This window comes from Cyprinodon variegatus, unplaced genomic scaffold (genome assembly GCF_000732505.1).
Source record: "Cyprinodon variegatus isolate N-32 unplaced genomic scaffold, C_variegatus-1.0 Scaffold915, whole genome shotgun sequence".
NCBI lineage: Eukaryota > Metazoa > Chordata > Actinopteri > Cyprinodontiformes > Cyprinodontidae > Cyprinodon > Cyprinodon variegatus.
The window spans coordinates 236,505-256,630 of NW_015151368.1; the positions used below are offsets into that span (position 1 = coordinate 236,505).

The following is a 20,126-nucleotide window of genomic DNA, read 5'->3' on the forward strand; positions in this document are numbered from 1 at the left end:
CACCTTAAAGGGGAATGCCGTTTTTTTTGCTTGTTTTTTGGTTTTTTTACATTGGCCCCTTGATTTTACGTTATTATATCATGTTCTACTCACCCATTTGGAGTACTACTTGTACTTGAGTAAAAATATGAAGTACAGCATCTCCTGAGTGGAATTCTTGCGTATTTAACTACTTCTATGTTCCTTTCTTGTGTTTGCTCTGTTAGATCCAAGTCCCCAGTTGGCGAAGGCCACTAACACCGAGTCTAGTTATGCTGGAGGATTCTTCCTGTTAAAAAGGAGTTTTTCCTCTTCACTGTCACTGCATGCATCCTTGATGTCAGCAATTGCTGCAGAATCAATGATACAACACAAGTAAATCTCTGTTTCTCAATGCTTATCCTGGGAATGCTGCAAAGTCAGTGACTTGATGCACTCAGTTGGGTTTCCTTAGATGAAAAGCTTTGGACCAATCTATCTTGATCTAACTCAATTAGCTATAAAGTATCATGAGATAAAGTACTGTGATATATATAAATAAACTGAATTGACATTTTGTAAAATTATCACATCCTTAGACTTAGACAAACTTTATTCTTATTTTTTTGCACAGAGAGTATACAATACAAAATTGTGTTGCTTACAGCTTACAACAGTGAAATGAGCACTACCATTTATAAAGTGCAGAGGTGATCATCATGTAAACAGTATAAGGGAAAAGGAGAACCACTTTAAAAAATAATGGTGCAAAAGTGCATTAATATGGAAAGGTTCAGTGCAGTAAATAGGGTGCAAAATGCAGTATAATATTGAGTTGTGTACTATTTAAAAGGATTATAAAAGTTTCAGCCAGGTTGGTGGTGGGAAATAATGTTGCGAGTGTGATGCAGAGTTAACAGTTCAACAGTCTGATGGCGGCAGGGGAAAAGCTGTTACAGAACCTGCTGGACCTGCAGTGAATGCTGCCAAGCCTCTGGAGCATGGTGGGAGTGTAAGGAGTCACTGATGATGTCACGGGCTCAGGACACGCAGCTCTAGGATGAAATGTCCTCAATGGAGGGAAGAGGAGCCCCCATGATCCTCTCTGCTGTTCTCACCTTCTTCCAGTCTGAGGAGCTGCAGCCTCCACACCACACAGTGAGCCAGCCGGTCAGAACACTCTCTATGGTGCTTCTGTAGAAGGTGGGGAGGATGGGCGGGGGCATAACTTGAACATTTTCATGTTTTTTCACATTACAAAACCAAGCCTTAATGTTATTTTATAATATTTATATTTTATCAGTACAAAGCAGTGGGTTATCGAGTAAAAAACACATGGTTTTCAAACCTCTTTGCAAATACAAATCTGAAAAATATCACCTGGATTTGGATTCAGCTCACCTAAGTCAAAACCTTGCAGAGCCACATTTCCTGCTGCAGTTCTTCCAGGTATGTCCCCATCTTCACATGTGGATACTAAATAATATTTGCAAAGTAACTTAAGCTCAGTGAGACTGGAAAATGTATCAAATATACCTGGCCACAGATTATAAATTGAATAAAAGGTTTGGGTTGATACATGTAGTTTGATTTAAGCAATTGCTTTGTTGTCCAACTAGTCTGTTAAGGGTGGCTTTTACTTTTTTTTTTTATCCTTCCTCAAATCAACCCTGATCAGCCAGACTGAGGGAAACACTTCAACTGGAAATCTAGTCTGAACCTACATTTAAAAACAACCGACCACATTTCTCATAGGGATTCATCTTGTTTGATTAATTCAGTTTGTTTTATGTTTTTTTTTTTTTCATAACTTTAATTCAGGAACAGATGAATGCAAACCTTAGGTAGGGCTGCTGACGATAATGATACCAGTTTCTAAAAAAATTTGCTGATATTTCATTACTGTGAAATCTGCCAGATTCATCATTGTTTGCTTGTCATATTTTATTTTTCTTAAAGTAGGGAAAACATATATATTTATAAAAATATAGATGACAAATGCCACCTCTCGCCCGTAGACAGCTGGAGATAGGCACCAGCTCCCATCGAGACCCCAGTAGGGATAAGCGTGTTGGAAAATAGATGGATGGATGGTTGGCAGTTTTCCCTCAATTATATATTTAGTGTTTCTTTATTTTACATTTTAAACATTTCTATCACTTAATATAGTAGCTGAAGAAATTAAAATGAAATCAAGTGATGCGGGGGTTTTTATGCACTTTTTTTTTTTTTTTTTTCCTGCTATGTTGGTCCCCTGTCGGTCTTTAGGGCCCCACATTTTCCAAATCCGCCCCTGGCTATGGAACACATATGTAAGTAGAACTCGAATAAAGTTTACAGCAGCATATAAGGCAACAATTAGAAACTATATTAAAGGGGTTTGGATGCTTTTTAAAACACTGCTTTTAGTTTTCTGAAAATGTTTCAGCGTTAACTGTTTCTAATGACACAGGTTGTCTTATAATATTAACACACCAGACTTCCTTTCCTATCCAGCGGTTCCCTGCGTATCCGCGCCCACCTCATGAAGCCAAACCCCTCCCTCACAGAAGCAAAGACAAACTGACTAATGGCAGACTTTGCTGTCAGATTTTTTTTCTTTCAGATCCTTTATAGAAATCCACCCCCCTGCTAATGTAGATCGGGTAGAAATCCTGGATCCCCGCTGGGAAGCCAGCATTACGCATGAAGCCTCAGCCGAGCACCATGAAGGTAACCTTTGGCGCTCTGGTCATCACTGCTGGTGTCTGCGGGATTCTCAGCTTCGCCTTTTTGGCCACTTCTCTGGGAACCGACCACTGGTACATCATAGAGATGAACCCAAATAATATGACTGACTTTGAGGATCTCAGCTCTCATTCAGGATTGTGGCGCATCAACGAAGGTAGGTGGCAACAACTTCACCGCCTTTAAATATGATTTGATATTAATAACAGATAGTCATCTAAAACAAACAGCGTTTTGTTTACATCCAGGCGGGACAACACAAGATGACTCCATTGATTCATTTTCTGCCGATTCCTCCAAATACAACGAGACAGAGCTGCGCATGCTGAGTGAGTTCCTAACCTTTGTTAACTGTGCGTAAGGACAGCCATACCTCCGGTGTTTCAAAGCCATTCTCTGTTCTCAGGCATGCATGGTGCCATAGTAGTGATGCTGCCTCTCAGCCTGGTCCTGCTGCTGGTTGGAGGCATCTGCGGTCTGGTCAGCTCTCTGGCCCGGAGCCCAGTCCTGCTCACCGGCACAGCCTTTTACTTCTTTGTCTGCAGTAAGTCCAGCCTCATTTCACTCATTTATAGGGATGGATCATAGTCAACTGGAAATCAGAAAGTGGCTTTATTGCAATATTTCAATTAAAAAATAACATATTTTATAGATACATACCAATTATTTAATTGGACCACATTATTTCCCTAATCATATATTTTCAAATGCATAAATCCTATATGTGAGCCATGTTTTGGCCTAATTGATTGCCATTAAAAACATTTAGCCAAAAGGGCCATTACTAATTTAAGAAGATTGCTGTGTGCTGAGTGCTATATCTCAGCATAATAATGGAAAACTGTTAGGGGGTGAAGTGTGGTAGGAAAAAATGCTCATTTATTATTTCATATTGGAAATTCCCTGAAAGGTCTGGCTAGAGATATTTATTTCAAGTTGAGTGTGGTCCAGGATGCCGCTATGAATCAGGGACCTTCCTCATGTTCTGTTGTTGATTCACTGTGGTTAGGCAGTGCTAGGCAGTTTCATAAAACTCTGTTTACATTTATAGTTAATACAACCATCAGATATATATATATATATATATATATATATATATATATATATATATATATATATATATATATATATATATATATATATAGGCACATTAATTATGTCTTTGATAAAAATTGTTTATAATATTAAGTGTGTCTCAGCCAACCAAAATGGAGAACAGATAATTTGATCATGGCTTGGCTACAATGAAAAGAAGGACTATGTTATTTACTTTTGCCGTCGCCTTTTTGGTTTAATTGGAAACAACCTTTCATTCCCTTTGAGTCAGCCCTCAGTTCAGAGGGCCCTATGCCTGTGGTTTATCAAGCCACAGTTGAAAATCTACAGGTAATCGTCAAGATGAAGATGAAAGTCTATAGAGTCACCAGTTCAGACAAGCCTTTTTCTACCTTTGGGCTTGTTGCCTCAATGTCATGCTTCATTTAGGTAAATTATGCAAAAGAAGCCCAGCCAGTGTACGCTGCACAGTACACTAAATAAACTATGCAATATATTCTCATACTTATATTAAAATAGGTATGTCCTGTTCCAAGAACATACCCTGCAACAGGTCTACATTTTCTTTTATTTAAAATCATTTTTTTTAGTTTCAGTTTTCATTTTGTTTTTAATTAAAATCTGTAATATAGCACAAACTCACAACACATGCTAACTGGAGGGTCAAGAAGAGTGAAGCAGATACACAAAAGTAACATTGAAGCACTGATCTATGAATACTAAGAACTGTAATAGTAAACTATCTTGAATTTTTCTGTGATGGGCTCCGGGGTCCAGGTACAGGTTTGGAAGGCAAACTTAGTGAGGAGGTCTGAAGAGATACTGAAGGATATTGTATGAAAGGATGTTTCATGGCTGGGTGGGGTAGGTGTGGGGAAGAGAGGAGTCTGAGAGGTGAGTCCTTGTTCCTGATTGGGCCGGGCAGACTCGCTTTTTTAAGGGCTAGATGGTCTGCTCGTTCCATCCACCGTGGTCTGGGATGGCGGACGCTTTGTGGAAGCGTGCAAACTGAGGGTTATTGCTTAGGGTTGGTTTTAAGGGGCGGGTACAGGTTTAAGCCAGATCCTGCCGTGGTACAAGAATGATGTTAAGTTTAGTGGACAGCAGACCGGTGAAGAGAAGAGTCTTGTGAGCGGCAAGCAGAGCCTGCTGTGCGACCAGGAGATCAGATTATTTTAGGGAACTGAATTTCTCTCATTACTGAATTTCAATTAGTTTAATTAGTTCTTCAGCATGTCCTTGAACCTAAAGGAACATCAGTCTCTTAGTACACAAGTTTTGTTAGTTCAACTTTATGCCACAATTTTTAAGAACCTGCTTTCGTAGGAGAAAACCCAATGATTTAATGCTTTTTCTTTAAAAATAGATACAAATTCTAATATAAAAACCTTTCATTTCATGTAGTATCTTCACAATATTATTAAATTCAATTAGAATTTGCAAAACATGCTCAAATATATAAATCCAGCAGATTAGTTTTTTTGTTTTCAGTAATGGTGGTCTAGACAGTATTGTTATGTTCTCTTTAATATATGACGCAGTAGTGTTACAGAAACTAAATTAGCTTGAATAGATCCAATAGATGCCAGATTTATGTTAAGTTGTTTTTTCAGTCTTTCATGCCATCATCTATCCCATCCACTTCCCTCTAAGGATGCGCTGAGATTTGTTTTGGTCATATGACCAATGTGTGAAAGGCTTTAAAACGTATTTATTTAGATGTAGTCCAGGGGTCGGCAGCCCATGGCTCCACAGCTGCATGTGGCTCTTTAGACCTTGAGGCTCCCTGGAGCTTTTTCAAAAGTTTCTGAAAATGGAAAAAGATAGATTTTTTGTCTGTTTGTTTTAATATGGCGTGTAAGCGGTCAAACAAATATTCATTATATTTTCCAATGCTGTAAACATTTGTGTAATAAATAAATTCAAACAATAGTTGTAAACATTTCTGTCAAGAAAAAATTGCATCATAGCCAGCAACACACGTTGCAGGCTGCCTTGCATGGTGCAAGGCAGGTGACTGCTGAGTGTCGGTGAGTCTTGGGTCGTGGATTCCAAAGAGAAAAAAAGAAAGATAGCTGATGAGAACAGAGGATTCAAATAAGAACGGATCATATCATTTGCTTTCATTACCAACGCGGAAGGATTGATAGGTATTGGGGAAGGAAGCCTGCATGTTTGCTTTATAATGAGAAGTTGTCACGAAATAAAATGTGCCATTTGGAAAGGCATTCCTAAGGAAAGTATGCTAAATATGCAGCCGACCACCAAGTTGTGAGTGAGAGAAAAAGTGCAAATGCAGAAATTCTGGATAAATCGCAGGAGCGCAAAGATAGATTTAATAAGTGGATTGGTCTCTGAACTCCACTACTGCTGCTATTTTTGTTGCAAGCATGAAAAACTGTCCACAGATCGAAATGGTACAGTGGCGGAGCCACAGGGATGGCTGGGGGGGGGGGCAATTGTCACCCCAGAAGTGATCCTTGCCACCCGTGTTGCCACCTGGCTGGAAACATTAACACTGTTTGGATTTTACGAAAATTTGCGAATAAAACAGTCAAATGTCCCAGTGGACTTGAATGCATCCTCATGGAGCACGCTTCTGCTACACTTTTATTGGTTAAGCTGACATTCAGTTTCTTCGTGCTCCAACGGCTCCAGAGCAGAACACGGCAGTGGTACACAGGATCAAGGATGAGCGTTTCCTTTGCTGATATGTATGTTTATTGGTACTAAATAAAAGAAATTGTTTCTTTTAATGGGAAGTATGGGAGCTGTTGTGGGGCATCATTCATAAAAGAGGAGCCTCTGCTTGCTTTGGGGAAAACATTCAATTAAGACTAAGAAGACCTTTAGCATGCGGCACTAGTGGCTCATTTTTTCAACAGTAGGCTGACAGGAAAGGGGGTATGAGAGAGATCACAGGTCGGATTGGAACCCGGGTCGGCCGAGTCGGGGACTAAGGCCTCCGTTCATGGGTCGTGCTCGCTAACCGCTGCGCCAACTTAGACTCATAAACATAGACAGATTTATTTTGTAATTTTGTATACATGAGTGGAAATTTCGTTTTAAACAGCTCTAGCCAATGTCATTTTTTAAATTGCAGCCTTGAAAAACAGTAAAAAATACATTATTAACAAAAAATAGTAATATAAACATATGACTGTATATTTACAGTTCTAACATTTATAATTATTTTATTTTTTTAAAATACCTAAAAAAAAAACCTGCACACCCAGACGGCTTCTTTTAAGAAGGGAGAAAATGAAGAGACCACTTTCTCCGCTTGAGTTTGTTGTGTTTTTGGAACCTTACAAAGAACTTTTTAGGCTTAGTAAAATTTGGCTTGTGGTTCCAGCTAGCACTACATCCTGCTGAAGAAGTTTCTCTGCTCTTAAAATAAAAAATAAACAAAAACACCTTAGGACCATAATTGGACTGGGTTGGGTGTTTTCTTACATAAATAACCACAGGTTATAAATGTTTTGTTGTTGTGCTTGTGTTTCTTGGGGTTCGATTGAGACCATCTGGGGGCCTTTTGGGGTTCAGCGCCCTAAGATTGCCATGACCAGTTATTTTTTCCTTTGAGTGTTGAGATTAAAATAGTACATTTTATGTGGGCATTTGCTCTGTCTAACTGGCCATTGGACAGCTTGAAAATGAAGTTTGTTCTCTTCTTATTCCCTTTGTCGAGGTAATTTTGTTGTCCAGTGAGTCAATGTGTTGGATTATGCCTTTCTCCCAAACTGCTTGGATTTTGACCTGTTTTATTCTCTTGTATAAACCAGTGCCTAAATGTTGTTCTCCCATGCTCATGTCTTTAACAGATCTTCCTGGACCCTTGGTCCTGTATGATCTTTCTGACTTTACAGAAACAAATTGGAATAGTTGTGTCTGTAATGTGGGTTCTTACCTCACAAATATTACCCTTGCCCTTTCATGCAAAGTAAAAAAAAAAAATGAATTGAGGTAACAAGATAATGGTCAGGTGTGGTTTCTATTTGCTCTGCTCTTTGTTCTGATGTAAAACTGCTGAGCTGTACTCAGGACTATGGGACTCGCATGAACATGTGTGGATCTGTGGAGATTTATTCAATTCTGAGAAATTGAATTAGGTGTTCTCAGCAAAAAATAAATCCAAACAAGTAGGGCAGACTTTAGATCAGTGGGTTGATCAAGGTAAGACATTTCTTCACTTTTGCTGGGATAATTGGGAAGGGTTCTAAAATTTAAAGGGAAAGCGCCTTTCTGGATGCTTATCTTTGAGGTAGCTTGATCATGTTTTTAGTTTCAGTTACAACTTGTTCAGAAACCTCTGCTCTGGGAGATAAAGTCTAGGTTGGCTCATATAAAATGATGGGTCCGTCTTATATTGAGGACAACCTCTGGTTGAATTAAACATAAAAATACATTTTTAATAATAATAAACATTATTTAAAGCACCTTTCAAAACACCCAAAGACACTATACAGCAAACATAATCAACAATACTAAAAACAGCAATCAGCGGACATATGCAATCAGTGGAGGTATTTTTTATCTTAAAATTATTAGTTTTTAGCCTCGATTCAAACCAGAGGTAAAGTCAACATTACGAGTTTGAGGAGGGAGTGAATTCCAGAGTTTAGGAGCAGAGCTTTGGTTCTCTTTGCTCCCTATGCTGATGAGGTCAGGCAAGACACTCAGTGAGGTGGATGGAAAGAGGGATATGAGGATTTGGGAGGGGTAGCAAACTGAAGGAGAGCTTAGAAATATGGGAGGGGGGGCAACATTATGGATTACCTTGAATGTGAACAACAGGATTTTTAACAGAATTCTGAAGTTGAAGGGGGTCAGAGATGTAATGGCAGGAGGGGGTTTTGATAATTAAATGAGCTGTTGACCAACTAAAGTTTATAAAGGAATTTCTAAGGAACATCAACAAGATGAGAGTTACAGTAATCAGTTAGGGACGTGACAAGACTATGAACAGCAACAGAAGCAGAGCACTGGAAAAAAGAGAGACAAAGACGATGACTTTCTAGATGAAGATACACAGAACGGATAAAATCACTGATGTGGTAGTTTCTATCAAGGATGACACCCAGACCCCTGGCCTGAGGATAGGGAGAGGCAGTGAAACCAGTCAACTCAATTAAAGAAAGTGTCAGCCTTGGACAAAACCGATTTGGTTTCTACCAGGAGGTGTTTTGCTGCAATTTAGCTTCAGCAAGTTAGAAGTGAACCAGGATGTAATTTCAGCAAGGCAGGAGGTGAAGTATGAGGTAGGGAGATTGGAGTTTGGCTTATTAGACTTAATAGACAGATAAATGCAGCTGGGTGTCATCCGCATAACAAGGAAAATGAATCTTACATTAAAACATTTTTTTTTACCAAGGGGCAGAAGGTAGATGATAAAATGTAGCAGCCCCAGGACAGAGCCTTGAGACACACTGGCTGTGACAGGGGATGGATCAGAGCTGAAGGACTTAATTTGCTTCTTTTTTTATCCCTTCTTACGTAACTATTATAGACGTATTAGTTTACTTGTTCCCTATTAGATACTATGTGCAGGAAGGAACGACTCACTGAACCATCATCATTTAAGTTCTAATCAAACTGTTGTAAGAATTTAATCATCTATGAACATAACATTGTTAATATTGTATGCTTGATTGGAATTCTAATAACTTTAATGGACTTTTTTTAAACCATCCAAGATTAAGTTTAATTGTGTACAAAGTGCAAAGCTTTTCTGTTACATAAATAACTGGGAGCAAAGCTTGTCCAAATAGCTGGGGCTCCTAATTATCACTCTGAATAGCAGAGTGCATAGTGACTGCATTTACATGGTCATAGTGCTCTTCTCAGGAAGGAGCACACTAATAGACCAAAGCTGCTTTGATGAGATCAAAGGGGACTTATTTAAAAGTTAATTTAATGTTTCAAAATATTTTCTGTCAAGGGTTTGGATATTAGCTACATCAGAAAAATCCCTAACAAAAGCAGTAGATGTCACTGAAAATTACACACTGTAGCTTTAATTAAAATATATATTGCAGAGAAATGTAGTAACTTAATTCACCAGTAATTAACCACACATAACAAAAACAGTATAAAGTATCACCACTCTTACTAAACCAAGGAAGCAATTAGCAGTTATGTTTAAGAGAGATTTCAATGGTTTAATCTTATTTCACATTTGCTTTTATTCAGAAGACAAGTAAAAATACAGTTAACAGTTTTCTAAATCATTTTACCAGAAATAACTTACCCTATTCTAACCTAAATACTACACTGTAAGTCTGATTTCATGTTTTGTCACAAAAAGATATTCATATTTGTATTATGTAATCACTGTATGCTATACGCTTTTCTTTATCAAATTCTTGAAAACACCAGAATTTACATACAGCTTCGTATGATGTGTAACCATACTTCATTTTTTAAAATTTGATCCAGATATTATTATGAATAGTGAGTGGATCCTTTTTACCAAATACTTGATTGTTCTTATTGAGAAATTTCTTTGGCTACTATTCAGTATTATTTTAGTGAACATATAATTAAGTAGTGCTACTCCAACCCAAGTTCAATTTTTGGGTGTTCTGCCCAAAAATACAGCGGGGGGAAACCCTGAGTGTAAATTGTCTTGACAGAAAGCTAAAAGTTCATCTTTAACAGTTTAACATAAATTAAAACATGGAGGTGGCAGCATCATGCTGTCAACATGTTTTTTTTTTTTTTTTTTAGCAGAGACAGAGAAGCTGATCATTGAGACTGCGGTAGATTTAAACTGGTAACCATAAACCCTTTTCCAGAGGTATAATGGGATGGTTTAGATCAGAGTATAGAAGTTAGAATGGCCATGCGAAAAGTCCAGATCTAAATCCAAATGAGAATTTCTTGTGTTTGCAGTTGATCTTCTCAGTAGAATCTGACAAAACATTCTACTCTAGATCAGAAAAACTAGAAAAAGGAAACAAAACTCCAACAGCTACATTTGCAGAGAAGAGTTGATCAATTAAGTATAGCCTAATGAAAGGTGAATACAAAACTATGGAAAAATGTTCACGTTTGTAAATATTGAAGACCATGTACCCTCTTTCCTTCCACTTTCATATTGTGCATTAGTTTTTGATGGAGTTGTTTGTCCTGCAACTCTAGAGGGTTGCTAGACCTACTGATGGCTATCAGAAGGCACGTGTTAGGATATGTGTTAATGACCCAATGTAATGTAAAGCACTTGGACTTGATAAAGTGCTATAATTTGTTATGTAAAATAACATTGGAATGAACTGGACTAAATTTAAATGTCACTAAATTTGAAACGGTTAAATGGCCAAGGTTTAAAGCAGTATATAATAGAGTGGCCCTCGGGATGAAGAAGACTACAGTAGGAACAAAGCTGCTCAACCCTTGGAAATGCTCAGAGAAAGTATTTTCTCAAATATACAACCATAGAGCAATAAATAGAACTTTTATGACTCAGGCTTCATACCAAAAGTTTTTTTTTTTAGATAATTTTTATGATCATTCCTGTGTAGATATTCAGAATGAATAAAGAATCTATGGATTATTGATGTTTCCATTAACATTTTTACAAGTTTCCTGTTTGGCTCCACAGAAAAAGTAGGTTGAAATCTTTAAAAAAAAAAAAAAGATTGCAGATTGCAGTTGTCTAACAGGAAGATTTTGAAGTATTCAAGCGGCACTTGCTGGGATATGTGTTTCTATGGTAAAGAGGTCAACATGAAGAAAAAATGCTGACGAGTTAAAACTCACTTTAGTTTATTCTAATGGAGTGATGTAAATCAAGACGGGAGAGATTAGGAAACTAAAAACAGAAAAGAAAATGCCTGGAATGGAATATTTAACCAATTACAGTTTAGTTATTTGTAAAGTTAGATTATTCTTAACCATGTTAACGCTGTTGTGGTAAAGTGGGTATTTATGGTTATCAGATTACTGTTGGGCTTCCTTTTTAGCTCGTGGCACACCTCTTTGAGCTTGATCTGTTTGGGTTCTCTGCTGCCAAAGCCTTATGACCTTTATAAAGAGGACCTTGTGACAGATACTTACCTACAAAGACTGTATAGTCTTTCCTTAATAATCCGCACATGGTGAGGAACAGGATGGGGTGAAGGTTTGAATCAGATTAAAGCTTTCTTGTGAACATCTTGACAATTCCGACCAAAAAACTGTTTGTTGATCAGCTCTTTTGATGCTTTTTTTGGAGCTATAGTTTATTTAATATTAACTCATAAACTTGGCAAGTTTATATTAGTGTCTGTTTGCTGTGTTTAAAAATTTAATAAAAAAGGTAAAAAAAAAAAAAAAAGATGCTTGAAATTACACCCTCACATACAGCATACCCTGTACTAATTAGTTTATGGGGGTTTAGTCATGAAAGGCACAATGATAAGAGCATCCTACCGCTCCACATAGCTGAACAGAGATCCACTGCCCTGAAAAAACTAATTCTGCAAACAGAAGACATACATTCATAACGATGGAAGTTATCAGAAACAATAAAAGCATTTTTTTTTGGTCAGGCCTTAAATTTCTTTAAAAATCCAACAACAAAGAAAGCGGACAAAGAAGTTTAAATCCATGGTTATGGTTTTTTTACTTCTCAATTAGGTCAAATAATCAACTGCAACCCACATTATGCCGTTCCTCTTCACAGGCTCCAGTGGTGCAATGGGTCACCGCATGGTTCTTTTTCTTTCTAATTCTTTATGCCTCAATTTTACATTTTACTGCAAAAAAAGAAAAAAAATCAAGTGAGTATTAAATGTAAACACATCTTACATTCATTTTAAGACAAGTTTGATATACCAACAAAATTTGTGAATCTGGCTTTTATATGCCAGTGTTCTGTCAGATGAGCATACCCAGTCAGACCAGCATGCCCAGTCAGACCAGCATACCCATTCAGACCAGCATACCCATGGTCAATACCCATTTATCACTTTAGTTTATCTTTTGGGTTTTGTACGAAAAATACACTTTAAACTACCTCAATGGGCATGTACCCCTTTGTAATGTACAAAAAACGAATTAATTATTACTGTAGTGTTTTTTGAAGCCTAATAAAAAATGTTGTTTTGTACATGATTAAAGGGATACACGACTGTTGAGGTAGTTTAAAGTCTATTTTTCCTTCAAAACTAAAGGGATGAATGCAAATATGACATCTTGAGCGTGCGTATTGACTATAGGTATGCTGGTCTGATGCGGTATGCTCATCTGACAGAACACCAGCCTTGAATGTTGATGTTATGTAAACAGGTTTGCTCCCCCCACCATCCCTTCTCCTACATATGTGATCTGGTGTCCAGGAGCAGCGAAGGTTGACCAAACGACAACTGCTTCATATCAGGAACTATGGCTGAGAGGCGCTCTGGGCGTGGTTCATGGACTCATACACAGACACCCACCAACCATATCTCACATGGTTAAGGATGCATTTGCTCTCAGAGTCATCACCTTCACTCGCTTCCATGTGCTCTCATATGCTGTATGTAGATTTTTTTTCTTATTTTTTTGGGAAACCTTACATCAGTTTCTGTCATTCTTCTATATTATTGTTCTGTGTCTCTTAGATGGGCTGTTCTGGAATTTCTTTAATTTCACTTTGGGATTAATAAAGGCAAGTTGAATTGAATTTAACTGAATCAAGTATTCGAAAAATGTCAGATCTTACAGATGTTGTGCACTTGGTCTGCCATTGTTATTTATTTTTCAAAGGTCCCATATTATGCAAAATTCACATTAAATCATTTTGTAACAGTCATATGTATCCTGAAGCTTGTGTATGAGATTCACAAGTGAAAACCATCTTTTCACCTCACCTTTCTCCACCTCTTAGCTAATGTTTGCTAACAATGGTCTGTTATATAAAATAATTTCACTGTCCAGACCACCCTGTAGCCTTCGGTCAAGTAATGGCCTTCCTCAAATGCATTCTTTATCAACTCTGACTGGTTGTCATGGTTGCGGGTTGTGGCCGCCTGGTCTTTGGGAGGATGGGGGCGTAAAACCAAGACAGCTCGTCCAAAGGAAGACAGAATAAGGAGGTTCTTGGTAAAGGCTCCAACAGACTGCCACTCTGGGTCTACTAGCAAGACCCGTAACCCCACACTGCTCCCCGGGCGCCCCACGATGGCAGCCCGCTGCTCCCCAAGGGGAAGGGTTAAACGCAGAGGTACATTTCTCCAATGTGAGATCAAGAAAATTCAATTATTATTGTTATAATTATTATTAACCATGAACAGTGAATAGGGATGGACAGTTCATCAGGCTCAAAAGACATATACAGAGGACATATTCAGTGATATAAATCAACATTAAAAGGTTTAATGATTCCAGATAAAGGATGTTTAAACAGTGCAAAAACTAAGGACCCAAAACAACCCTGGTGCTTAAGCTTGGCAAACAAATTCAAATGTCTGTTCTGTTCTATGATCAGAGGAATTAAGCTTAGTCTAAAACTGATCTATGTCTTGGTCCTCATTTGAAGAACATTTCTGATGATGAGTGTTGCTCATCATCAGAAATGATGAAACAGTCAGAAACAGTCTGACATTTATTTTAGAGCCTTCGCCTTCCCACTGGAAAGTTGCAGGTTAGATTCCAGTTGCCACATTACCTGTAGATGGTTTTTCTTAAAAGGCACTGAAATCCACTTCACCACCTAACAGATTAAAACCTAACAGACAAAACTGAACCCAGATATTGACGTTGTTTCTAAAAGGCAGCTAATTCCTGTCAGTACAGACCGTCTTTCCGTTTGCAGTCTAGTCATTTCCCAGCTGTGTCTCTGTCTCTTTCTGTACCTTCACTCATTGCCGTCAAGAGCATAAAGATGAGACATCAGACCCATTTCCTCATCAAATCCCCTTCTCTGTTGCACCTCAGGGTGTAATTGTAATAAAATCTTTATTAGTCACCACCCTGGGTAACTCCACTTGCATCCACTTGCATCCACTAAAACTCGGCAAGCTGTCAAATTTAAAAAGGTTTCCAATAGCAACACTGTGCATGTATCTTGTTTTCCTCTATGTAGATAAGGAGGACTAATATCCTACACATCAGTGGGTTTTTCAATATGAAATACCTTGGAGCTGGATTTATTTCTCAGATTACTGCTCAAGGTACAGTTCATGACCTTAAGCAGATCTAAAAAAGAAAAGCTCCTGATATGATTGTCTATAGCTCATCCCGATTTTGAATGATAAATCATTTTTATGTGTTGCTGTGTTTCTATAACAATAATAAGAGGAAGCAGTAAAGTCTTGGTTGTGTCTGATTAAACTAATATTGGGACTCCTGAATATTCCAGTTTAATGAAAGGATTGATTTTGAGCTGAAGCGCTACATTTAAATAAATATAAAGTATAAAAAATTTACAAATGAATTAATTTTGATGTCGAAATAATAACCAACTGTAATAGTTGGATGTTAAAAAATGAAGCACCCAAATATTTTGTAGTTTCTATAATGCCATGAAATCCTTTCACTGTGACTCGCTAAATAAATCCTAACATCTGGATTCTTGACCTGGTCAGCTTTCTGACCATCACCTTACTGTCTAGCAGTTATAGCTACACCCACTTTATCTCTCTCCTAAACCTCCCACCTGGAGAAGAATGCCTAAGAACGGCTCTTCTCTTTTGGAAAGTTAAAACTGTGTAGGCTCTAAAATCCTGTCTCTCACCGTGACGGTGTGATGCTGAGAGGAAAGACTTAACATGGGTGGTAAGGACAGTATGGGGCATTGTGGGATACCAGAACCGGACTCGATTTATGCTCCACAGGAAATAGAGAGATGCATTCCTACAGATTCCATCCTAACAGGCTTTGAGCCTTTGTTTGCACTACAGGAAGTTGGTTCAGCTGCATTAAATCCAAAACAAACACACCCGCAGACACTTAATAGTTAATTTCATGACCAATATCTATTTGTGAGCAGTTCTTTATGTAAATACATCATGCTATGTCCCTTATGCAATTCATACTTCGGGATGTTTTTCAGCTGCTATAAGCGATCCAACTATTCCCTCCCTGATGTGCCTTGGAATGTATTTTTCTGTTTCATAATTGCAATAAATAATTCATGTTTCTGATTATTTTTTGGACAAGAGATACATTATTTTCATTAGACTGTTCAGATGAAGTAGCTGATATTTGTTGAATAAATGCTAATTTATGAAACTGCATTTAGTTTAGTTTTCCCCAGTTCACTAAATCAAAACACAGATGTGTGTTTGAAAACCAACAACTAACTGATGTCATGTTCACACTTTTCTGTTTCCATTTAATGTTTTGTCATCCAGGTCTGCTGACTCTGTGTGGTGCAAGTCTCTACATCATTTACTCGTACCAAGCCCTGGCAGAGACAGAGAGTCTGATTGGACCTGATGGTCTAGCCTCCATCCACACCTCCTTCGGCTGGTCTTTAGGTCTGGCTTGGCTCTCCTACGGCTTGGAGCTCCTCACTGGAACTTTACTCCTCATCGCTGCACAAATGGCCAAGCTGCGGCAGAGAGGTCCCACTAAGGCCTGACACGTCTCTCCATATGGATTTCAGTTGTGAAAAAAATCATTTTAAGCCAGAGTTAACTCAAAAGAAAAGCAAAGGTGTGGTAAGCTGGTGCACAATGCACCCGTAGTGTTTTACAAGAAGAAAAAAGTGAATGGCCTGTGATCGATTGTGCCCACTTGTGATATGTGTGTGTCAATCATGGTGTTTCATTTGTGGCAAACAAGCCTACGTATTTAATGTAAGATATAGAAAGTTGCTCACTTTAATATCATATTTCACACAAACTTCAGTTTTTATCATTGTATAACTCATATTTTTTGCTTTTAATATAATAAAGAAAACTGTTTAATGTTGTCATACCATGACACGGTACAAAATTAATAAAATTATTCTGAATGTTTATAGTTTTGCTATATGTAACAATGTAATGCCTTACTTCGGCTGTTTTAGCCCAATCAAACACTGAACTTCAGAGGTTTGTTGTCTACTTTACTTTTGGTTCAAGTATCCACAGTTTAACTTTCTCATGAATTATTGGTTACAACCACACTCTGATGGCAGAGGGCTTTTAAATGAGGAAGGTAAATAGAAATTTAAAAACTGTGGCCAACATTTTGCACTCATCTTCATTGAGTCATTTTTTATAGAACCCAAATTTTCTGCAATTACTACTAAAACTTTGGGGTATTCTCATACAAGGATTGTTTACCTATAGAAACTGAGATTTGTTGCCACTTCTATAGAGTAGAAGTCAAACCCAGTCAGATTAAATTAAATTCAAATTCAAAAATACTTTAAATATGGATGAAATGAATCATGGAAAATATCCAGTTTCCAAGACATTTGATAGATTCTGAGTTGAATTTCTGAGCTTCAGTTGAAACATGGTTGATATCTGATTACTTAACCATTCTCATGTGGACTGGAAGGAGAACTTAGCATCTGGTATGAATCTCCTATGTTTATTTTTATTTATTTTTCCACACCTGAGACCAACATCCTTGTCCCTACAAATAAAAGTATCACTACAGTGTGATGATCACACCACTGTGTTTCACCATGGGGCCATATAGGCATGGTGCAGAAAAGGGTTTCTCTCAACAGTGGCTTTGTCCTTGAAACTGTGTCATTTAGGTCTGGTTTGAGGAGGACATGACTGATGTTAGTAGCGCTGTTGGTGGATTTTCCCATTTGACCCATGGATCTCTGCAGTTCCTCCTTAGTTTTGATGGGTTTCTTAGCCACTACATTAATAATAAGTCCATTGTCTGTGAGTTTAGATGAACGGGCATGTCTTGGTTGGTTTGCAGCTGTCATAGGATACTCTTTCCATTTTCAGATAAGGTTTTGGGCAGTGTTCTGTCAGATATTCAAAGCTGAGGATTTTGTTTTGTAAGCTATCTTCTCTCTAACTTGTCTGCTCTAAGAATAAAATCTAAAAAGATGGACTTCTTTTTACATATTTGTTGCACTGGATTTATTAGGGTGTAAAATAACAAAGGGTCTGGATACAAGCACAGAAAATACTCATTTTATTTTAGGTTGGTATTTATTTAAAAAAAAAAAAAAAACGTGGGTGTTTTTCATTACAGTAGAAGGGGCATATAACTTCATACGCTGTCTGCATATATCCCAACACTTAATTCAGAGCTAAAAATCCCATCCCAGAAAAAAGGTGAAATGACAAAATTCCTGCTGGCTTCCATTCTAACTAACCATTGCCGTATGCTGATGTGAGACATGGCAACAAGGATAACATGTTCTCCCTGCCAGCAATACATGCAAAAGAAGGCTTCCTCTCCCATAGCCGATTAGGCTGAGCATCAGAGGAACTAAGGCAGACCTTGACAGGGGTTTGTTTTTTCCTAAAGACCCAGTATTTAAGTCTGACTATACATTTTTACATGTGTAATGCATTGCATTTGAGCTGGAATAGACAGCCTGTATGCCTGATTTAAGTGAAAGCATTTTCTATTATTTTGCCTAGAGGGCGGCCATCTTGGATCGGACCACAGTTCACACAGGTGCTGTCAGAATAACAGGACGCGCCTTAGATCTCATTTTAATAACAAAATATTATAACAATATCACAACCCCTTAAAAGACCAAAACAAATTTTAAAATTAACTTTCAGTTAGATGACACATATTTATTCAGATTAAAAACTATTCAAACTGAACTCAAACTGGATGAGATATATGCAAAGTTATATATTTTGCAAATAAATATTAATATGATAGACACAAAGTTTTATATTGATATGTTATATATATTATGTATTCAGTATTTTAAAGGTTTATTTTTTGATAAGGAGTATCATGATCTACAGAGGAAAATTTTTTGTAATGTGATTTACAAAATAGTAAAGTTAATTTGTTTTTTAATAAAATTTATGTTAAATATAATGTATTTTTTGTCATTGTCAACTAAAGGTTTGCATTCTTTTAAGTTTGTCTAAATTTTTCTACAAATCTTTTTCAAACTATTATTTATGCATATGTGAACATTTATCCTTTAATCAGTTAATGAGTAAAAAGTGAAGAAACATCTAAAGTCACCAGAGGATCTCCTGGCGCCATCTTTAAATACTTGACTTTGTTTGCAAAGTCTTTGTTTTCTTTGTGATGCGGTACGTTTCCCACCAGGGAGGCTAAAATGTTAGTACGCTGTTTAGCAAAGAAGTCCAGGGGTAGAAGTACGAATTAGAGGCTAATATAATAGTAGCAGATGAGGACTGAGAATAAACATTTAGCTCTGGACACAAATTAACCAACAGCCCAACATGGAGGGAATTTGATCTGGAAAGTTAAGATGTGTTACTTTAGCTCTCCAATTATTACATCTAAATATGGTGGGACATCTTGGCTATGCTGGAGAAACTGTAGAAAGGTGGGGAATTTTGCTCATATATTTTGGGATTGTCCAAAGGTGGTTTTGGAAAAATGTGCAAACAGATATAAAAAATATTTTAGGCGTTTATTTAGATCTGGATATATCTGTATATATTTTAGGAATAATTCCCATGGACATGATCAATAAAGACAATAAATACTTGATTAGGGTTATGTTCCTGATCGCGAAGAAGTGTATAACATATGCATGGTTAAGGCCACAACCTCCTAGTATCACAGAGTGGAGAGATAGAATCAGAAAAGTCTACATCATGGAAAAAACAACATCAAGACTACAATTTAAGCTGGAGACCTTTGAAACTAAGTGGAAACCTGTAGCTAAATTCATATTGGGACCTTGACGCCTCTTTGGTCTTTTTTTTTTTTTTTATTAGATTGTGCATCTCTTGACTTTATCTTGTATTATGTGCTTGTATTACTTTAATCTGTTTTCCCAGTGTGCCTACTGTTGTACGTTTCACCGTAATCATTGTGACTTATAAATCCATGGATGTTGTTAATGAATATGGGTTTCTCTTAATTGAGCTAATGTCTATCTGAAGGAAATGCATCTTTATTTGTCGTTTTTGGAGATTCTTTTTGTAATTTTTTCCCATCAATTGCCCCTGGATAACTGTTAATGGAGCTGGAATAGACAGCCTGTATGCCTGATTTAAGTGAAAGGTCTAAAATGATCTATAAAAATCAGATATTAAGATGTGAATTGTGAGAGGTGACAAGGGTGGACATATGTATGTGTTGATATAAAAATTGTTATTGAAAATAAAAAGTTAAAAAAAAAAAAAAAAGTCCAGGGGGACTCAGAGTGGCTCAGGTCATCCTGACCTTTCGCTGTAATCATGCTGCTATAGGCTTAGGCTGCTGGGGGACATAGGGACCACTATTCTATCAATCTGCTTAAAGGAATAGTACACCCAAAACATGATTAGCCTTCATTTTCTACTCAC

The 20,126-nt window shown here is 37.4% G+C and overlaps 1 protein-coding gene across 1 annotated transcript; it reads left to right on the forward strand.

The window, feature by feature from the left end:
• Positions 1 to 2,510: 2,510 nt before the first annotated feature.
• On the forward strand, positions 2,511 to 17,063 carry LOC107099876 (transmembrane protein 235-like). Its single transcript, XM_015398154.1, has 4 exons — positions 2,511 to 2,842; positions 2,934 to 3,014; positions 3,092 to 3,229; positions 16,059 to 17,063. Exons 1-4 carry the CDS (start codon positions 2,644 to 2,646, stop codon positions 16,286 to 16,288), a joined length of 648 nt encoding a protein of 215 aa, XP_015253640.1. The 5' UTR covers positions 2,511 to 2,643; the 3' UTR covers positions 16,289 to 17,063.
• The last annotated feature ends 3,063 nt before the right edge of the window (positions 17,064 to 20,126 follow it).

Bases quoted from the DNA above. Each gene is read 5' to 3' on its own strand.
- LOC107099876 (XM_015398154.1), top strand. From the start codon at position 2,644: ATGAAGCCTCAGCCGAGCACCATGAAGGTAACCTTTGGCGCTCTGGTC. The intron at 3,015-3,091 runs GTGAGTTCCTAA...CTCTGTTCTCAG, and splicing joins GACAGAGCTGCGCATGCTGA to GCATGCATGGTGCCATAGTA. The intron at 3,230-16,058 runs GTAAGTCCAGCC...TTTGTCATCCAG, and splicing joins CTTTTACTTCTTTGTCTGCA to GTCTGCTGACTCTGTGTGGT.